General features: G+C 53.8%; 1 protein-coding gene across 1 annotated transcript in view; it reads right to left on the reverse strand.

The window, feature by feature from the left end:
* LOC133342468 (beta-1,3-glucan-binding protein-like) overlaps positions 1 to 7,368 on the reverse strand; it is a 13,882-nt gene extending 6,514 nt beyond the window's left edge. The window contains exons 1-6 of the mRNA XM_061551638.1: positions 7,163 to 7,368; positions 5,491 to 5,636; positions 4,169 to 4,304; positions 2,746 to 2,931; positions 2,212 to 2,289; positions 1,645 to 1,762 (exon numbers count right to left, since the gene is read on the reverse strand). Of these exons, the coding sequence (XP_061407622.1) occupies positions 1,645 to 1,762; positions 2,212 to 2,289; positions 2,746 to 2,931; positions 4,169 to 4,304; positions 5,491 to 5,636; positions 7,163 to 7,289 (791 nt within the window). The 5' untranslated portion in view covers positions 7,290 to 7,368. The remainder of the gene's footprint in view (positions 1 to 1,644; positions 1,763 to 2,211; positions 2,290 to 2,745; positions 2,932 to 4,168; positions 4,305 to 5,490; positions 5,637 to 7,162) is intronic.
* Positions 7,369 to 19,878: the final 12,510 nt, after the last annotated feature.

Below are 19,878 nucleotides of genomic sequence, written 5' to 3' on the forward strand. Positions count from 1 at the left end.
CTGAGGTGTGGACTCGAGTCATGTGACTTGGACTCGAGTCAGACTCGAGTCATGAATTTGATGACTTCAGACTCGACTTGGACTTGCATAACAATGACTTTGTCCCACCTCTGAGGTGTGGACTCGAGTCATGTGACTTGGACTCGAGTCAGACTCGAGTCATGAATTTGATGACTTCAGACTCGACTTGGACTTGCATAACAATGACTTTGTCCCACCTCTGAGGTGTGGACTCGAGTCATGTGACTTGGACTCGAGTCAGACTCGAGTCATGAATTTGATGACTTCAGACTCGACTTGGACTTGCATAACAATGACTTTGTCCCACCTCTGAGGTGTGGACTCGAGTCATGTGACTTGGACTCGAGTCAGACTCGAGTCATGAATTTGATGACTTCAGACTCGACTTGGACTTGCATAACAATGACTTTGTCCCACCTCTGAGGTGTGGACTCGAGTCATGTGACTTGGACTCGAGTCAGACTCGAGTCATGAATTTGATGACTTCAGACTCGACTTGGACTTGCATAACAATGACTTTGTCCCACCTCTGAGGTGTGGACTCGAGTCATGTGACTTGGACTCGAGTCAGACTCGAGTCATGAATTTGATGACTTCAGACTCGACTTGGACTTGCATAACAATGACTTTGTCCCACCTCTGAGGTGTGGACTCGAGTCATGTGACTTGGACTCGAGTCAGACTCGAGTCATGAATTTGATGACTTCAGACTCGACTTGGACTTGCATAACAATGACTTTGTCCCACCTCTGAGGTGTGGACTCGAGTCATGTGACTTGGACTCGAGTCAGACTCGAGTCATGAATTTGATGACTTCAGACTCGACTTGGACTTGCATAACAATGACTTTGTCCCACCTCTGAGGTGTGGACTCGAGTCATGTGACTTGGACTCGAGTCAGACTCGAGTCATGAATTTGATGACTTCAGACTCGACTTGGACTTGCATAACAATGACTTTGTCCCACCTCTGCCACGTTCTATGCGGTAGGTGGCGATGGTTGCTGCCAGATGAGCGTTAAGTTGGTTGTTTGTTGTGGTTATGAGTGGGGAGTGGTGGCGCAGTGGTTAGCGCGCTACGTTACGAACCCGACGACCCGGGTTTGGATTCCTGCTCACGGCCACCAACACCGGTGACTAATAACTGAACCGGTCCTGGGCCTCCCCTAGGTCGACTCAGCCTTAAAATGAGTACCTGGTGCGATGTGTAGCGGAAGTGCAGCGGTTATTTTTTGTAATTGGTTGTAGGGGTGCCATGGTGGCGAGATGTTCGCTACCTCGCCTGGTGTACATCAGGTCGTGGGTTCGATCCAGACTCTGACGCCTGCTGTATATTTGCAGTTTGTGTGTTCTATCTCTCCCCGTGGTCATGTATCAGAATCTAAACATGCGTTTTGCTATAAATTCCCACGTGATAAGCCACTTCGTTGAGCTATCATTTGTGGCCAGGTCGCTTTTGAAAAAGATGAGAAAAATAAAAACATTGTGTTGTTTAAATTGTTTTCGTAGCTGTGTTCTTAGTGATTATTACGGTCAATATGTTGCTGTTGTGGCGGCTATGGTTGTGATGTAGTTGCTGTCAACTCATGGGTCTAAGGTCCCCTCGGGTCCCCAGTCCCCTCACTTTGTTGCATGAGTCTTGGGCCAGGAGTTGAGGTCGGGGTAGGGTCCCCAGTGCATGGTGGACCCCATCTCGTCCACCCCGTGAGACACTCCCTGAGCGTCCTTGAGATTTGCGTTCCCTGCGCGGCGTGGGGACAGTCATTGACACCCAGTCTGGTGCGGTCCGGACCACATCCACACCCAGACGCACACCCATTCCACATCCAGACCTAAACCCAGAGCAAACCCAGACCTCAGCCCAGACCTAAACCCACACCCAGACATAAGCCGCCCAGACCTAAACCCAGACCAAACTCAGACATAAACCCAGAGCAAACTCAGACCTAAACCCACACCCAGACCAAACTCAGACATAAACCCAGACCCATAGCAGACCCAGGGCCAGACCTAACCCCAAACCTGAACCCAGACGCAGACCGAAGCCCAGACCCAGACCACATCCGTACCTAAAGAAAACCTGCCCAGACCCACGGGAAACCTCATCCACACCCACGAAAAACAGAATCCGTCCCAGACGCAGAGGCGAGCCAACCCAGATCCGAGGCCCCAAGCCGGACCCCCATCTCACCGCGGCACTCCACGATGTCAATCTCGCCGGAGCTGGGCCAACCCCCATACGCGTTCCTCTTGGGCAGCATCCAGATCGCTACATACACAACACACACAGTCACGCACGCAGTCACGCACACAGTCACGCACGCAGTCACGCACGTGTGCAGTCACAAACGGACCGATGCGTAACGTCTCTCTGCAGAGTATCTCAGTGTAGGGTGTATCGGTGCTGGACATCACGGTGCAAGGATGGTTCAGTGCAGGGTGTCTCGGTGCAGGGTGTCTCAGTGCAGGGTGTCTGAGTACAGGGTGTCTGGGTGCAGGGTGTCTGGGTGCAGGGTGTCTGGGTGCAGGGTGTCTGGGTGCAGGGTGCCTCAGTGCAGGGTGTCTGGGTGCAGGCTGCCTCAGTGCAAAGTGTCTCAGTGCAGGGTATCTGGGTGCAGGGCGACTAAAGTGCAGGGTGTCTGGGTGCAGGCTGCCTCAGTGCAGGGTGTCTGGGTGCAGGGTGTCTGGGTGCAGGGTGTCTCATTGCAGGGGCACCATCGCTCACCCGGCCACAGCCAGTCGCCCGTGGGCATCTTGGCGGTCACCTCGACGCGCCCGTAGGTGAAGGCGAACGAGTGGACGGTGCGCAGGCGCGCCGACTGCACCGGGTTCACCACCAGGTCGCCCCCGTTGCCCGAGCGCTCGCAGCCGTAGAACGCGTTGCCCGTGCACGTGTCGGCCGGAGCCGCGCCTGCAGCGCGTCACGGGGAGAGGGGCAACGTCACAAAGGGCTGGGCGCGTCACGGCGGTCGCGCTCGTGTCACGTGACTCATGCAGCCAGCTATGGCTGCAGGGTTTTGGTGGTACATGTTGTTTACGTCGTTTATTGTGAAAATTCGGTCACAGTTCCTATGACCACTGTTTCATTGCTTTTATGGCTTTGTTTTGGTGATTTTGGAAAAGTTTTTTGGTTTGGCCATGTTTGTTTGTTGTAGAACAGAGTTAGACTGATGGCCTTAATCTAAGTTGTCTTGTGGTTGTTGTTGTTGTTTGACTTGCATCCCACTGGGATATTTGCACAGGGTTGGTGTATGGTGCTTTTTTCTGCAATATTTTGCTGTCTTTTCTTGGATTTTCTGTTTGCACTCAGTCACATAGTCACTTTAAGATGTTTTCTTGTTCATGTTTTTGTTTTTTGCTTGTTGCGGTTGCACCCGATTCAAGAGCCGAATGGCTCACAGGGCTATACCTAATAAATTAACTTTGAACTTTGAACGTGAACCGTCGAACTCGCACAGCCGATACTTCTGTGTTGCTGTTTACCGAGTAGGCGACACGTGAAGGCCGTCACGGCACCCGTGATGAGGGGAGTTGGTGGGGGTGATACGGCACGCCCGGCCGCCTTCGTCTCTCCCCCGGCGCTTCGCCATGGGGAGGGGTTCGGCAACTTGCGGCTCTGTAGCCGCGTGCGGCGGGTCCTGATTGGACGGCTTCGTGACCGTCACGAATCAAGGACAGCCACCACCGTCTGGTGTCCGCGTCGCGTTGCGGCTCTTAAAATATCGACTTTGTTTTAGCGAATTCTACAACAGTGGCTCGTCTTGTTGTGGTTGTTTTGGGCGGACACGTTCATGGCGCTAACCGCTGTGCCACCTCTCCAAAAGACAAAGATCCCCCGTGTAGCCTTCGATAGACTGTGGGGGCAAGTGCTGTTATCCAGTGGCTACGAAGGGGGGTAGGTGGCCAGCACCACGCCCGGCCGCCTTTGTCTCCCCAGTGCTGATCCTTAACACACCACACCAGGTACTCATTTGATAATCGTCACGGATGTTCGTAGCGCAATGCGCTAACCACTACACCCACCGCTCCACACAACAACACCAAGTTACATCACCACGGCGCTCGTGCCAGGCTAGGTGCACCCTGAGGCCGTCACGTCAGGCGTGGAAGGCTCGCCGCTCAGACAGGGACCGGACTCGAACCCTCACCCCAGATGTTGAGGGAGCCGGTGCGCACGAAGTTCTCGTTGTAGGTCTCCTCCGTGAGCGTCGGGCGGATGAACAGAGTCCCGTCGCGCACGTAGCTGTTGCTGCGGTTGTTCGTGTAGTGCTGGAACTCCCAGTTCTACAGAGAGACAACCACCAACACGGGAATCATCGCAACCACCACCACGACCACGCAACAAACCACAACGATGACCACAACCGTAGCAATGAACACAGCCATCACATGAATAGCCACAACAATAACCACAGAAATACACACAACTATCACAAGAATAACCACAAGAATAACCACAGAAATAACCACAACCACGCAACAACCACAACCACGCAACAACCACAATATAACCACAAAAGACGAAGATCCCCCGTGTAGCCTCAACAGACTGTTGCTGCAGGTGCTGTTAGCGAGCAGCACCTGGTGTGGCCAGGACCACAACCACGATACAACCACCTCCACGAGGAGAAACACAACCATCTGCACACAATACTTCATCGCTCCATGTCTTCTGTGGTCGGGGACAGGTTAGAGGGCAGGGTCGGGCTAGTGGTCAGGTTCAGGGTCAGGCTGGAGATCAGGGTCAGGCTAGAGATCAGGGATGGGTTCAGGGTCATGCTAGTGGTCAGGGAGCGGTTCAGGGTCAGGCTAGAGATCAGGCACGGGTTCAGGTTCAGGCTAGTGATCAGGGTCAGGCTAGAGATCAGGGACGGGTTCAGGGTCATGCTAGTGGTCAGGGAGAGGTTCAGGGTCAGGCTAGTGATCAGGGCCAGGCTAGAGATCAGGCACGGGTTCAGGGTCAGGCTAGAGATCAGGCACGGGTTCAGGGCCAGGCTAGAGATCAGGCACGGGTTCAGGGTCAGGCTAGATATCAGGCACGGGTTCAGGGTCAGGCTAGAGATCAGGCACGGGTTCAGGGTCAGGCTAGAGATCAGGCACGGGTTCAGGATCAGGCTAGAGATCAGGCACAGGTTCAGGGTCAGGCGAGTGGTCAGGCATGGGTTCAGGGTCAGGCTAGTGGTCAGGGTCAGGCTAGAGATCAGGCACGGGTTCAGGATCAGGCTAGTGATCAGGCACGGGTTCAGGGTCAGGCTGGTGGTCAGGGTCAGGCTAGAGATCAGGCACGGGTTCAGGATCATGCTAGAGATCAGGCACGGGTTCAGGGTCAGGCTAGTGGTCAGGGTCAGGCTAGAGATCAGGCACGGGTTCAGGATCAGGCTAGAGATCAGGCACGGGTTCAGGATCAGGCTAGAGATCAGGCACGGGTTCAGGGTCAGGCTGGTGGTCAGGGTGAGGGGTCAGCGCTTACCCCTCCGCCGCCCAGCGTGATCTCGTGCTCCCACGTGTCCATGTCGAGTTGGTCCCAGAGCTCCTCGAAGACGAGCCCGTTGCATGGCGGGAGGGCCTGGTCACAGGATGCGGGGCACGGGAAACTCGAGCACAGGGACACTGGGTCTGGGGACACGAAGGAACGCCATCATCATCATCGATAGCATCGTCAATACCACAGTCGCGTAACTAGCGTGGGGCAGGTGGTGCCTTGTCCAAGCCCCCCCCCCCTCCCCTAGTGGCCAAAGTTACGAGTTGGGGCCCCCTTGACAAACACCGTGAGATTTGTTTTCAACAACGGTGTGAACAAAACTAAAACCAAAATCTTGGCTTAAAACTTTCGCGACTGCAGGAATTCGTATTCTTGGTTCTTTCGGTAAAGTCACGTATATAGGAAATAAAAAATTTAAATATATGTTTATATATTTTGTAATTTAAAAAAAAATTAAATAAAAAAAAAATTATTTTTTATGTAATAATAAGAGACATATATTTAAAAATATATTTTTTTACATTTTATTATCTGTTATTTTTATTTTAGAAAACCTATTTAAAACGCGGATGAAATTAATGTAGTATTAAAATTGTTTCATTTAGTCGTGGCTGCATTTTGCGAATACGGAGCGTCCCTCCAGTGTTAAATGTTCGAGACCGTGAGCGTAGCGAGGACGTGATTAGGGAACTCGAGGTGCGACCGCGCGAGACAAATCAAATGTTGGGACCATCATCTGACCGATTGCAGCAGCCCCCCCTGAGCTGATAATGTCGTCACTACGCCACTGCATTACCATCATCACGATTGAATAACTATTATCGTCAACATCACCGTCTTGCCGATGTGTTTGCTTGGACTCGGTGTGCTGGACCATACTAGATTGCACGGTTGGCTACGCATATTGTGAAAGAAGTTCAACCTGCATACGACTGAGTGTGTGCGGATGCATCTGTCGGCTGCACAGAAGGAATCTATCAGTCGTTACATTGAGCTGATCTGGCCCGTGCCTTACAATGACTCCAAAAATCCAATCACACCGTCAGCATAGCAATGTAAATGCCCATTACCGTTATCATGGACGACATCACCACCATCAATTCGCCAATTACATTTTTTTTTTTACCAACTAAAGCCGACTGAGCTGATCACAAACGACAGCTCAAAGAAGTGTATCATCAGGTCTAGATGTATCGCAGCCAAACACTCTAAACGCGTGATTCGAAATGTGGAGGGGAAAACCCGGTAGTACCAGCAGAAAAAAAATCTACGCGACCACGGAAATAACAGTCAAACTCCAAGTAAACAGCAGCAGGCGTCAGGGTCGAACCCACGACCACCTGTATACCAGGCGAGGTAGTTAACATCTCCAAGCCACCGTGATGATGATGAGAGAGAGACACACACAAACTCCAAATATACAGCAGCATGCAGGCGTCAGGGTCGGGATCGAACCCACGACCACCTGTATACCTGGCGAGGTAGTTAACATCTAGCCACCGTGATGATGATGAGAGAGAGACACACGCAAACTCCAAATATACAGCAGCAGGCGTCAGGGTCGGGATCGAACCCACGACCACCTGTATACCTAGCGAGGTAGTTAACATCTCCTAGCCACCGTGGCGCGCCCCTTTACACGGCCGCCACCACCAATTACCTGGATCGGCACAGAGCACCCCCGTGCCGAGCAGGGCGCTGAGCGCCACGCACACCGCCAGGAGGAAGCCGCTGAGCGCCATGAGGAGCAGCTCTCGTTGAGTGAGAGACTTGGACGAACACCCCATTTATCCCGGAGCCGTAGTCGCTGGGTCCTTGAGGTTTTTCCTATCTACGGCTCGTTATCCGTAGAGGTGCGCGCTATCGAAGCGAGACTTTGCTCGCGGTCTGTGGTTTTCACCCGGGAGAGATATTTCACAGGCGTGGCCACGCGTTTATGGCGACGTGACCTCTGCCACTGCGGACGCCGCGGTGGCTATGAGATGTCAACTCCCTCGCCTAGTGTACAGGAGGTCGTGGGTTCGATCCCGACCCTGACGCCTGCTGCTGTGTATTTGGAGTTTGCGTCTCTCTCTCATCATCGTCACGGTGGCTAGGAGATGTTAACTACCCCGCCTGGTATACAGGAGGTCGTAAGTTCGATCCCGACCCTGACGCCTGCTGCTGTGTATTTGGAGTTTGAGTCTCTCTCTCTCATCATCATCATCACGGTGGCTATGAGATGTCAACTCCCTCGCCTGGTGTGCAGGAGGTCGTGGGTTCGATCCCGACCCTGACACCTGCTGTATATGTGGAGTCTGCGTCTCTCTCTCATCATCACCACGGTGGCTAGGAGATGTTAACTACCCCGCCTGGTACACAGGAGGTCGTGGGTCCGATCCCGACCCTGACGCCTGCTGTATATGTGGGGTTTGCGTCTCTCTCTCTCATCATCATCATCACGGTGGCTAGGAGATGTTATCTCCCTCGCCTGGTATACAGGAGGTCGTGGGTTCGAGCCTGACCCTGACGCCTGCTGCTGTGTATTTGGAGTTTCCGTGTTTGCTGTCCCCGTAGTGGTCGCGTGGATTTGTCTCTGGGTCCTCCGGTTTTTCCCTCCACATTTAGTAACGTGCGTTTAGAGTATTTGGCTGTTATAAATGTCCACGTGATAAGCCACTTCGTTGACGATCATTTGTGGCCAGGTCGCTTCTGAGAAAGAGCTGCATAGCTCAACGGACCATACCTGGTAATATAAAATATTGTTTAGTTTTTTTTTATTTCATTGACACGGAGAGAGGGAGGGCAAGCGGGGGGCCGGTGATTGGTGAAGGTGGTTATAGAGATGCTTCTGTGAATTTCGTGGTGGTGAATTGGTGGTGGTGATAATTATGAATTTATGGGGGTGAAATGGTGATGGTGAATTGGATTGGTGACCATTATGTCGTGGTGGTGCATTGGTGATGGTGAATTGGTGATGATGGTGGTGGTGAGTTGGTAGCGATGGTGCATTTGTGGTGGTAATAGTGATCATTTGGTGATGATGGTGGTACATTGGTGGTGATAGTGGTGATGATGATGATGATGAATTGATGGTGGTGACGGAATGTTGATGGATACATTTAACAACACACGACTGTGCGCAGCATTGCAGGTGATTGTGGTGATGGTGTTGGTAAATTCACGACGAATTGGTGGTGGCGATAAAAGTTGCGGTTGGAGAGCAATTGGGGGGAATGAATGAGTGATGAGTGCGTTAAAATTAATGTCTGTAACTGAAACAATAATCAATGAGGACATGCATATAATGTGACATCACCACGGCGCTTGTGCCAGGCAGGGTGCACTTTGAAGCCATTATGTAAAGTGTCGAAGGCTCGCTGGCAGGAGGTCACGGGGTAGACTTAGGTGTCATGGTCTGACTGAGATGGACCACCTGTGCTCTCCACAGCGCCACCTCGCTGCCTTTTATCCACCCTGGCTCTCCACTCGTTGTTGTGAGCGTCATTCCTCCACCCTCCGCTGTTGTTGGAAGGCGACTGCCTCCAACTGCTCAATAGCCCTCACAGTGCACCTAGCCTGGCACGGCCCAGTAGCGTCCTTTACGAGCCTCCCTTCTTTACAGAGGCCGATCTTGACACCACCGGTACGAGTCATCGGTAAGTCCACTCTGCTCCACATCACATAAGCCCAGGGGAATGGCACCCTCGACTGCCCACTCTACAGTGTTCAGACATTCTATAACTATTTAAACTAAACATTTTTGTTGTTATTTTACAAGGTATGGTTCGCTGTACTATATAGCTCTTTTTCAGCAGCGACCTGGCCACAATTGACAGCTTAAACGAAATGGCTTATCACATGGAAATGTATAGCAGCAAAAAAATTGCGGAGTTCCCGGAGTAAATATCCACGCGACCACCACGGGGAGAGAGAAATAGAACTTGCAAACTCCAAATATACAGCAGCAGGCGTCAGGGTGTCGGGATCGAACCCACTACCTCCTGCACACCAGGCGAGGTAGTTAACATCTCCTAGCCACCGTGATGATGATGATGAGAGACACGCAAACTCCAAATACACAGCAGCAGGCGTCAGGGTCGGGATCGAACCCACAAACCTCCTGCACACCAGGCGAGGTAGTTAACATCTCCTAGCCACCGTGATGATGATGAGAGAGAGAGACACGCAAACTCCAAATACACAGCAGCAGGCGTCAGGGTCGGGATCGAACTCACTACCTCCTGCACAGCAGGCGAGGTAGTTAACATATCCTAGCCACCGTGATGATGATGATGAGAGAGAGACACGCAAACTCCAAATACACAGCAGCAGGCGTCAGGATCGGGATCGAACCCACGAACCTCCTGCACACCAGGCGAGGTAGTCAACATCTCCTAGCCACCGTGATGATGATGATGAGAGAGAGACACGCAGACTCCATTGTGATGGGGTCCATTGCGATGGGGTCCATTGTGATGCGGTGCATTGTGATGCGATGCATTGTGATGGGGTCCATTGTGATGGGTCCATTGTGATGGGGGGCATTGTGATGCGGTGCATTGTGATGCGGTGTATTGTGATGGGGTCCATTGTGATGGGTCCATTGTGATGGGTCCATTGTGATGGGATCCATTGTGATGGGGGGCATTGTGATGGGGGGCATTGTGATGGGGGCATTGTGATGGGGGGCGTTGTGATGGGGGCATTGTGATGGGGTCCATTGTGATGGGGGCATTGTGATGGGGTACATTGTGATGGGGTGTATTGTGATGGGATGCTATACATACGGGGGGGGGGCAGGGGGGTGGGGGGGGGCAGTCGTTCAGCCGGCTCGCGTCAGCCGTTCACGCCGGTGACGGCAACGCGAGTCGAAGGGAGACTGATATCACGACGATTGCCGCGTTGTGAAAGTTGACAACAGCCGATATCGTATCGCGACCACACGGTATCGAAGCCGAGCCGGGTTCGAGAAAATGTGGACCCCCCCCGCCCCCCCCCCCGCCAGCCCCCCCTGGAATGGATAAGAGTCGGTGTCATGGCTAGGGCAAGCAGCTCGTGGCAGGAGTTCACGGTTCGAATCGAGCGGCCGCTCCCACCGTTACGACTGCGTTGTGTGCAGAGCGCCAATGGCCATTTGGATATTTATATAACATCATTCGCGGGCCATGCAAAATTATCAACTTAAAAATTAGCCCGTTATATTTGGTCAAACATTTAATTAACTCCACCCCTAATGCGATGGCTGGAACTGCTTCTCTTTGGCGAGGCGTGTGATGTTGGCTGGTATTGACGATGTTGCTACTCGCAACTGCTTTTCCAGGTTTGCTCCTAGATTTATTGAATTTCGAGTCCTACCTGCGGTTGCCTTGGCAGGGCCACACCAAATGATTTCGCGGGCCTCATACGGCCCGCGGGCCGGACCGTGACGATGCCGCTGATGCCGTCTGCTTCACTCACAGTCGATGTTAAAGATCCCGTGCCCAATTCAAAATGTGCACGCGAATCACCAAATTGGGATCGCAAACAGCAGCTTTCAATGCCCCTCCAGCAGACTCGTGAGCCAGGTCACACTTGCAAATGAGACTCATCCTGGCCTCTTGACTTCTCGTCTGCGTTACACAAAATCAACTTGAGCTCACTCACCCATTCGCTAAAGCCACCATTCCTCCGTCCACTCGACCACTCCTTCACCCACTCACTCACACGCTCACCACTCACGCACTTGCTCACCCACCCACTCACTCATTCACCCACTCACTCATCCACTCCTTGACCTAACCACTCACTCAAACGCTAGCTCACTCACCACTCACTCGCACTCACGCACCCCCTCACCCACCCGCTAACACTCAATCATTCGTCCACCCACCCACTCACTCACCCACTCGCTCGCTCATCCACTCCTCCACCCACCCACTCAACGCTCACTCACCACTCACGCACGCACTCGCTCGCTCACCCCCTCAATCACCCACCCACTCGCTCAATCACCCACTCCTTCACCCACCCCTTCACCCACCCACTCACTCAACGCTCACTTACCACACACTCAATCGCTCACCCACCCACTCACGCTCACTCATTCACCCACCCACTCACTCTTGTAAATTAAACTCATTCCGATATCTTGAGGTTTCACCTGCAGGTCAAACAAAACAAACTTGCACTTGAATCTGGTTGTTGGGGGCTCTCGTATCAGAAATCTTTGCCCGCGGTCTCTTGCGTGACGCCACAGTGTTAATTGCGGTGTTGACCTCGTAGGGTTCGGACCCGCGTATACAGGGGAATGAATGAGTGGATTGTCGAATGCATTAATGAATAAATGAGAGAGAGAACACCATTGGAACCTCATTTGCCAGTAGAAAAATATGAGAATAGTTTTTTTACCCTTTTATCTGGCAACAAAACTGACACATTTTTTACAAGGAGTCATGTTTGCATAGACCACAATACCTGCAGTCGTAATGCAAACAAAAAACATAACTCTGATAATGTATGCACTGTCCTTGAAGTTGATTGGTCCACACCCGAGACAGCTTTCCTTAGAGCCTAGTCTCACCCTGGTGTTGGACCACCGGAGGAGCCATCGGTGGAGGGCGGCGTAAAGAGAAGTCGGAGTCGCCATCTTACCACAGTCAAGGAATTCGCCATCGGCGGCGATTGGAGCGCTTTCGCCTGTAGATTCTTGGCGGCGGTCCGTTTGGCGAGGTGGACCGATGCTGAGGCCTTAGAAGTGTTGCCGACTCTTCTGGACGACGAATCAGTTCGATTTTTTTCGTTCCATAAAGGCCGAAAAGAAGAAGACATTATATGGAGTTTTTGAAGAAATGGCCGACGCCTACGAGCCACCTGACGATGCGCATCGGCGATTTGCTCAACGACAACGAGCGCCCGATGAATCGCCCGTTGCATACAGGGGTGCGGTGCTTGATTTGGCCATGGCCGCATATCCAGAGACAACACCTGAACTGCTCGAGCCTCTCATCTTGGGCAAGATGCTCGAGCTGTCTCGGGATCTTGGGATTCCCATGCCTGTGTGTGGGCATGAGAAGCTCACTTCCCGGGCGGCGGCAAAATGTCTCGATGCACAATTCAACCTCCGACGGTGGAAACAAGTCACGGCGTGGACGGGGGGGCCCGTCGCAGAGGGTGGCGCTCTGGGTTGGGACCCTACGAAGGCGGTCTACGTGCCGGATGGGGGGGGCCCTCAGGAGCTGACGGCCGCCTCCGGTCCATGGTCGGGACGCGGCGGGCCGGGCCCGCGCGCTGCACCACCGGCACGGGGCCGGCGGGATACAAGACCTGCGCTTCGGCGCAACGACGCCGAATGCTTCCGCTGCGGGCGGAAGGGCCACTACGCAAAGGACTGCTGGGCCCGCATGCCGGGTCCGCCGCAACAGGAGGCCTCATCAACGGACAAGCCGACCAAGGAACCTCCGAAACAGACAGACCGGCCGTGACGCCGCAGGTGACGAAGAGCCCTGCTCGGAGGGTGCCTGCCAGGACTGCGGGAGCTCCGGGCTCTGCGGCCCTTCCGACCCCGTTGCAGGCACAGTCGCGGGACACGTCCGGGGCTAATTCTGCAGGGACACGGGACGTTGGTGGACCTCCAACATCGACAGGATTACGCCCTGTCACTCCTCGACCTCCGTGACGTTCCCGCTCTGCGGATGGGCCGCCGACCGTCCGGGACGGGCCGGCGACCCGCACACGTTCTAAATCCCTTGTGTTTCGTTGATTGTTATGTTGCATTGTTGTTCTTACTGTTATATTTATTGCCTGCTTCTTGTACGTTCGTTGATTGTTATGATGTGTTGATTGTTCTTACTGTTACTTACTGTTACTGTTATACTGTTATATTGCATGCTTGGTGTCCTTTGGTGTGTCAAGGTCGGTTTCGCCCGCATTACTGTTGGTTGGTATTGTTCAGCCGAGGTCGGCTGGGTTTTTCTCTACGGGGGAGGGTGGTGTAATGCGGGCGCGAGCGACCTCCCGGATATGACGTCACGAGGAGGTGGAGTTATGTGACGTGGGAGCAAGGTTCGGGTCCTTAGGGGAGGAAACCGGAAGGAGACGGGAGAGAGTGGGAGACTGAGCAAGGGTAAGGCCACGTAGGGCGAAGCTAGGGGAGAGTGGCGCCGTCGGCCAGCGGTGACCAACTAAGGGAGCAACAGCGGAGCTGCGGGAGGAGACAGCAGTGGGGCTGCTGGAGAGAGAGAGCGGTTGAGGAGCTGCAGCGAGTATAGCCGGGGAGGCTGTGTATGGGAGACAGCAGCAAGGCTGCTAGGAGCTGCGGGAGGAGACAGCAGTGGGGCTGCTGGAGAGAGAGAGCGGTTGAGGAGCTGCAGCGAGTATAGCCGGGGAGGCTGTGTATGGGAGACAGCAGCAAGGCTGCTAGGAGCTACAGGAGCGACAGGGAAACAGCCGCGAGGCTGTCCGAGGCTACGGGAGCGACACAAGGAGAAGCTGCAGCGAGTACAGCCAGGGGGGCTGCGTGAGGGTAACAGGAGCGAGGCTGCTAAGAGGCTACGGGAACGGCGGAGATCAACAGCGGAGCTGTTAGCGGTGACGGGTGTAACAACAGCGTCGGCACTGTGTGGAAAGTCTCAAAGGAGGACAGCCGTGTGGGAGACAGCAAACGAACCGAATAAAGGACACCAAGCCAGACATCGTGGTCGAGTCTTTTATTACATTGGTGTCAGAAGTGCAACGGCATGTCGAAGCAAGTGAGAAAGAAAACTATTCCGGCGCCAGCATCGGCTTCTTCGTCCGACGACGACGACTTCCCTCCAACCATGGATTCTGCTGGGGTGGTGGAGGAGAGCCCTGCTGAAACGAGCGCGGGGACTGGAGTTGAAGATGTCGCCGTGGTGTCGGGCCCGCCAACAACATCGGACGCTGATCCACGATGGCAGCAGATGGCGGAGCAACTGGAGACTCTCAAGGACGTCCTGGCGCAGTTGAGTCATCTCGTCACGCCAAAGGCGGCGACAGTGAGAGCTGAGAGTGCTCCACAGGCCGCCACGTTGTCTTCGCTTCCGACGCCATCGGCCACGCGGCAGGAGGCCGCCATCTTGCGCGTTCCGCGGCGGGAAACCACCATCTTGACCACGCCGCGGTTCGACGCCATTTTGAATTTACCACCGGAGGAGCCATCGGTGGAGGGCGGCGTAAAGAGAAGTCGGAGTCGCCATCTTACCACAGTCAAGGAATTCGCCATCGGCGGCGATTGGAGCGCTTTCGCCTGTAGATTCTTGGCGGCGGTCCGTTCGGCGAGGTGGACCGATGCTGAGGCCTTAGAAGTGTTGCCGACTCTTCTGGACGACGAATCAGTTCGATTTTTTTCGTTCCATAAAGGCCGAAAAGAAGAAGACATTATATGGAGTTTTTGAAGAAATGGCCGACGCCTACGAGCCACCTGACGATGCGCATCGGCGATTTGCTCAACGACAACGAGCGCCCGATGAATCGCCCGTTGCATACAGGGGTGCGGTGCTTGATTTGGCCATGGCCGCATATCCAGAGACAACACCTGAACTGCTCGAGCCTCTCATCTTGGGCAAGATGCTCGAGCTGTCTCGGGATTTTGGGATTCCCATGCCTGTGTGTGGGCATGAGAAGCTCACTTCCCGGGCGGCGGCAAAATGTCTCGATGCACAATTCAACCTCCGACGGTGGAAACAAGTCACGGCGTGGACGGGGGGGCCCGTCGCAGAGGGTGGTGCTCTGGGTTGGGACCCTACGAAGGCGGTCTACGTGCCGAATGGGGGGGGCCCTCAGGAGCTGACGGCCGCCTCCGGTCCATGGTCGGGACGCGGCGGGCCGGGCCCGCACGCTGCACCACCGGCACGGGGCCGGCGGGATACAAGGCCTGCGCTTCGGCGCAACGACGCCGAATGCTTCCGCTGCGGGCGGAAGGGCCACTACGCAAAGGACTGCTGGGCCCGCATCCCGGGTCCGCCGCAACAGGAGGCCTCATCAACGGACAAGCCGACCAAGGAACCTCCGAAACAGACAGACCGGCCGTGACGCCGCAGGTGACGAAGAGCCCTGCTCGGAGGGTGCCTGCCAGGACTGCGGGAGCTCCGGGCTCTGCGGCCCTTCCGACCCCGTTGCAGGCACAGTCGCGGGACACGTCCGGGGCTAATTCTGCAGGGACACGGGACGTTGGTGGACCTCCAACATCGACAGGATTACGCCCTGTCACTCCTCGACCTCCGTCACGTTCCCGCTCTGCGGATGGGCCGCCGACCGTCCGGGACGGGCCGGCGACCCGCACACGTTCTAAATCCCTTGTGTTTCGTTGATTGTTATGTTGCATTGTTGTTCTTACTGTTATATTTATTGCCTGCTTCTTGTACGTTCGTTGATTGTTATGATGTGTTGATTGTTCTTACTGTTACTTACTGTTACTGTTATACTGTTATATTGCATGCTTGGTGTCCTTTGGTGTGTCAAGGTCGGTTTCGCCCGCATTACTGTTGGTTGGTATTGTTCAGCCGAGGTCGGCTGGGTTTTTCTCTACGGGGGAGGGTGGTGTAATGCGGGCGCGAGCGACCTCCCGGATATGACGTCACGAGGAGGTGGAGTTATGTGACGTGGGAGCAAGGTTCGGGTCCTTAGGGGAGGAAACCGGAAGGAGACGGGAGAGAGTGGGAGACTGAGCAAGGGTAAGGCCACGTAGGGCGAAGCTAGGGGAGAGTGGCGCCGTCGGCCAGCGGTGACCAACTAAGGGAGCAACAGCAGAGCTGCGGGAGGAGACAGCAGTGGGGCTGCTGGAGAGAGAGAGCGGTTGAGGAGCTGCAGCGAGTATAGCCGGGGAGGCTGTGTATGGGAGACAGCAGCAAGGCTGCTAGGAGCTACAGGAGCGACAGGGAAACAGCCGCGAGGCTGTCCGAGGCTACGGGAGCGACACAAGGAGAAGCTGCAGCGAGTACAGCCAGGGGGCTGCGTGAGGGTAACAGCAGCGAGGCTGCTAAGAGGCTACGGGAACGGCGGAGATCAACAGCGGAGCTGTTAGCGGTGACGGGTGTAACAACAGTGTCGGCACCGTGTGGAAAGTCTCAAAGGAGGACAGCCGTGTGGGAGACAGCAAACGAACCGAATAAAGGACACCAAGCCAGACATCGTGGTCGAGTCTTTTATTACACTTATACTGGTAGGAACCTCTTGGTTACCTCAGCCCACAGGGGATTATTGTGTCCGTCCGTCGTGGAGGGAGGGGCTGGTTGGGGAGGGAGGGGCTGGGTGGGGAGGGGAGGGGAGGGTGGGGAGGGGTTGGGTGGGGAGGGCTGAGTAGGAGAGGTGGGGCTGGGTGGGGAGGGGCTGGTGAGTCTATAGTTCCTGTGGGTCTAGAGTCCGCCCTGTGAGTCTATGAATCTCTGTGCAAGTCATTGCCCACCGGGTTGAGACCCTCATCTCACTACGCTCGAGTACAAGGGGACAACCACAGCTGTTCGGTCGCAACCCGGATTCGAACCATCAGCGGTGGTGGGTGGTGGCCCAGCGTCTCCAACAAGACCGTCAACAAGCCGAGCCCCTGAGAGACAGACCCTGACCCAAGGATCGAACCCAGACTGAGAATGTCCCGAGTAGCCAGAATTTCTCACGACGGTTTACGACCAACAATACAAACAACTCGTAAAGCACCGATTCATGGGTCAGTGAAGGGACACCGATAAGGTGGGTAAAGAGAGGGAGGGGGGGGCTCCCACCCCACGTCTCCCCCCACCCCTGACACCTCGGACGCACGGCCAAGGTCGTGGCGTGCGAGGGGGGGAGGAGGTTTTGGTGACGCAAGGAAGGGGCCTGCAAAGCCCCATCATCAGCGGTTCCGACGTAATATTTACTTGTTATTAACTATAAACTATTCATACACTTTGGTTCTTTCGGTAAAGTCACGCAGGTAGAAATGAAATAAATCACGACGTTTCGATCGCAACGCAAGCAATCGTCATCAAGTGAGACAATCACGAGTTGATTTGAAGCTTTCGTGACTGCAAGAATCCACCCTAAGTTGTCTCACCTGATGATGATTGCTTGCGTTGCGATCGAAACGTCGTGATTTATTTTATTCTACCTACGTGACTTTACCGAAAGAACCAACGAGTATGGATTTCTGCAGTCACGAAAGCTTCAAATGAAGATATAATCTATTTATAAACTATTAACCAAACCATATTCTTGGTTCTTTCGGTAATGTCACGTAGAAGGGAAGTAATAAAATAATATAAATATGAAACAATAAAAATTCTCACGACGTTTCGACTGAAACACAAGCAACCATCATCAGGTGTGGTGGTGGTGGTGGTGGTGATGGGTGTGAAATGTTGATGATGAATTTGTGATTTTCATGTCGTGGTGGTGCACGACATGGCAATGTCATAGCTGAGTGGGCCTCACCTGGTAAAATACAAAACAGTTTGGTTCATATTTTGTTTGTTTAGAAGCGACCTGGCGATAACAAATGAAAGCTCAGCGAAGTGGCTTATCGTGTAGAAATGTATCGCAGCCAAATACCCTGAAGGAGCTGCTGCTGTTGACTATAAATACCCTAAAGGAGCTGCTGTTGTTGTTGTTGACTATAGATAAAAGTAGGAAATAAACCGGAGGACCCGAAGAAAACCGACGCGACCACGGGGAGAGAGAAACACAAAAACTACAAAGACACAACAAGCGTCAGGGTCTGGATCGGAACCCACGTCCTCCTGCATAAACCAGGTGGCGAGGGAGATTACTCCTGGCGACCACGGCGCGATTTCTCAAGAGAGAGAGGGGGGGGGGGGTGAGAGAGGGGGGGGGGGGGGGGGGGGGTGGAGGAGATTTGGTTGCACAACTTTAAGATGTTTCCCCGTGCGGCCGATTCTCCTCTTTCCTCTTGCGCACTATGGCAGCTCGCAGGCGTCCGTCGAGGTTCAAGACAATAAACTCACACGGGAGAGAGAGAGGGGGGGGGGGAAGACCGCAAGAACTACACAGGGTGTCCATAAAGTCCCTATCTATTTTATTGAAATTAAAATCAATTTAGGGTAAAAAATTACAGGAGGTCCTCTACTTACGAACATCCTACTGGCGAACTTTCAGAGATACGAATTAACTTGTCCGTGTGTCCAGTTGCCTGTTCGGACCGAGAGTTCAAATGCTGCGCAATAGATGGCGGTGATGGCATCTACATCTGCAAAATGTGAAGAACCAGTGGCATCTACATCTGCATGAGATTATACAACTTTTACTGGTAGGAACCGCCAGGTTACACCAGCCCACAAGGATTATTGTGTCCGTCCGTCGTGCAGCGAAGGCTGGGTGGGGAGGGTGGGGAGGGGCTTGGTGGGGAGGGTGAGGCTGGGTGGGGAGGGGAGGGGAGGGGAGGGTGGCGAGGGGCTAGGTGGGGAGGGTGGGGAGAGGCTGGGTGGGGAGGGTAGGGAGGGGCTGGGTGGGGAGGGTGGGGCTGGGAGGGGTGGGGCTGGGTGGGGAGGGGAGGGGCTGGTCACCCCGTGGTGCCCTTATAAAACTCAACGTTTAACCTACTCACGCCGGCTTGTGCCCGCCCTCACAGTCGGGCATATTTGCGGAATTCACCACGCCGCTGTTGACCCTGGCCATTGACCGAGCAACCCAACGTTCCTACCAGCTCCCTCTGCAGGAGGAATGTGTTTAAGCCATTCCCCATGTTTAATGTACACGACGTACAACGTGTTTGGAATGGACATGGAGAACACATCGACTTAAGAACAGACCTCTGGAACATAACTCGTCCGTACGTAGAGGAGTCCCTGTACTATAATCAGAGGTATATCGATTAATTCACACCTGCGCATTGGATTCTACACGAGCGGCATTGATATCTCTTGCACGGCTCAAGTCGAGTCGGCTGCGTCGCCGGAACACATTTTGCAGCATCTGTGTAGTTATTTTGTGGTGTTGTTGTACGATCTCGTCAATCACGCAGATATGTAGCTAATGTTCGATAACCCCTCCTGACTTGATAAAGACCGCATCCAAAGGCGCATCCAAAGGCGTTAAATCCCAGAGATCGAGGCGTCCAGGTGCCTGTTGCCAATTCAGCGATATGCAAAACGTTCAAGATAGTTTTCCCGACACGATGTTTGCCTAAGCACAGAGGAGCCCCCCCCCCCCCCATCTTATTGTTACTCCCATCACACGTTCTTGTACACTCATTCATAGGGTCCTGCAAAGAAACATATCAAAATATAAACCATCAGTTTAATCAAATAGATTCGGGACTTTATGGACACCTTGTTTTACACTGGTCAACAACAAAAAAACGTTTTTTCTGGCCTGGACTTTTGCGGCTGTTCTAGACTAATTTCAGGGTGCCGATTCCAAATCTGATCTCAGATTTGCTCTATCACATCTCATTTTATGCTATCGGCA

This window comes from Lethenteron reissneri, chromosome 2, assembly GCF_015708825.2.
Source record: "Lethenteron reissneri isolate LAM-NWPU_2019-01 chromosome 2, ASM1570882v1, whole genome shotgun sequence".
Taxonomy (NCBI): domain Eukaryota; kingdom Metazoa; phylum Chordata; class Hyperoartia; order Petromyzontiformes; family Petromyzontidae; genus Lethenteron; species Lethenteron reissneri.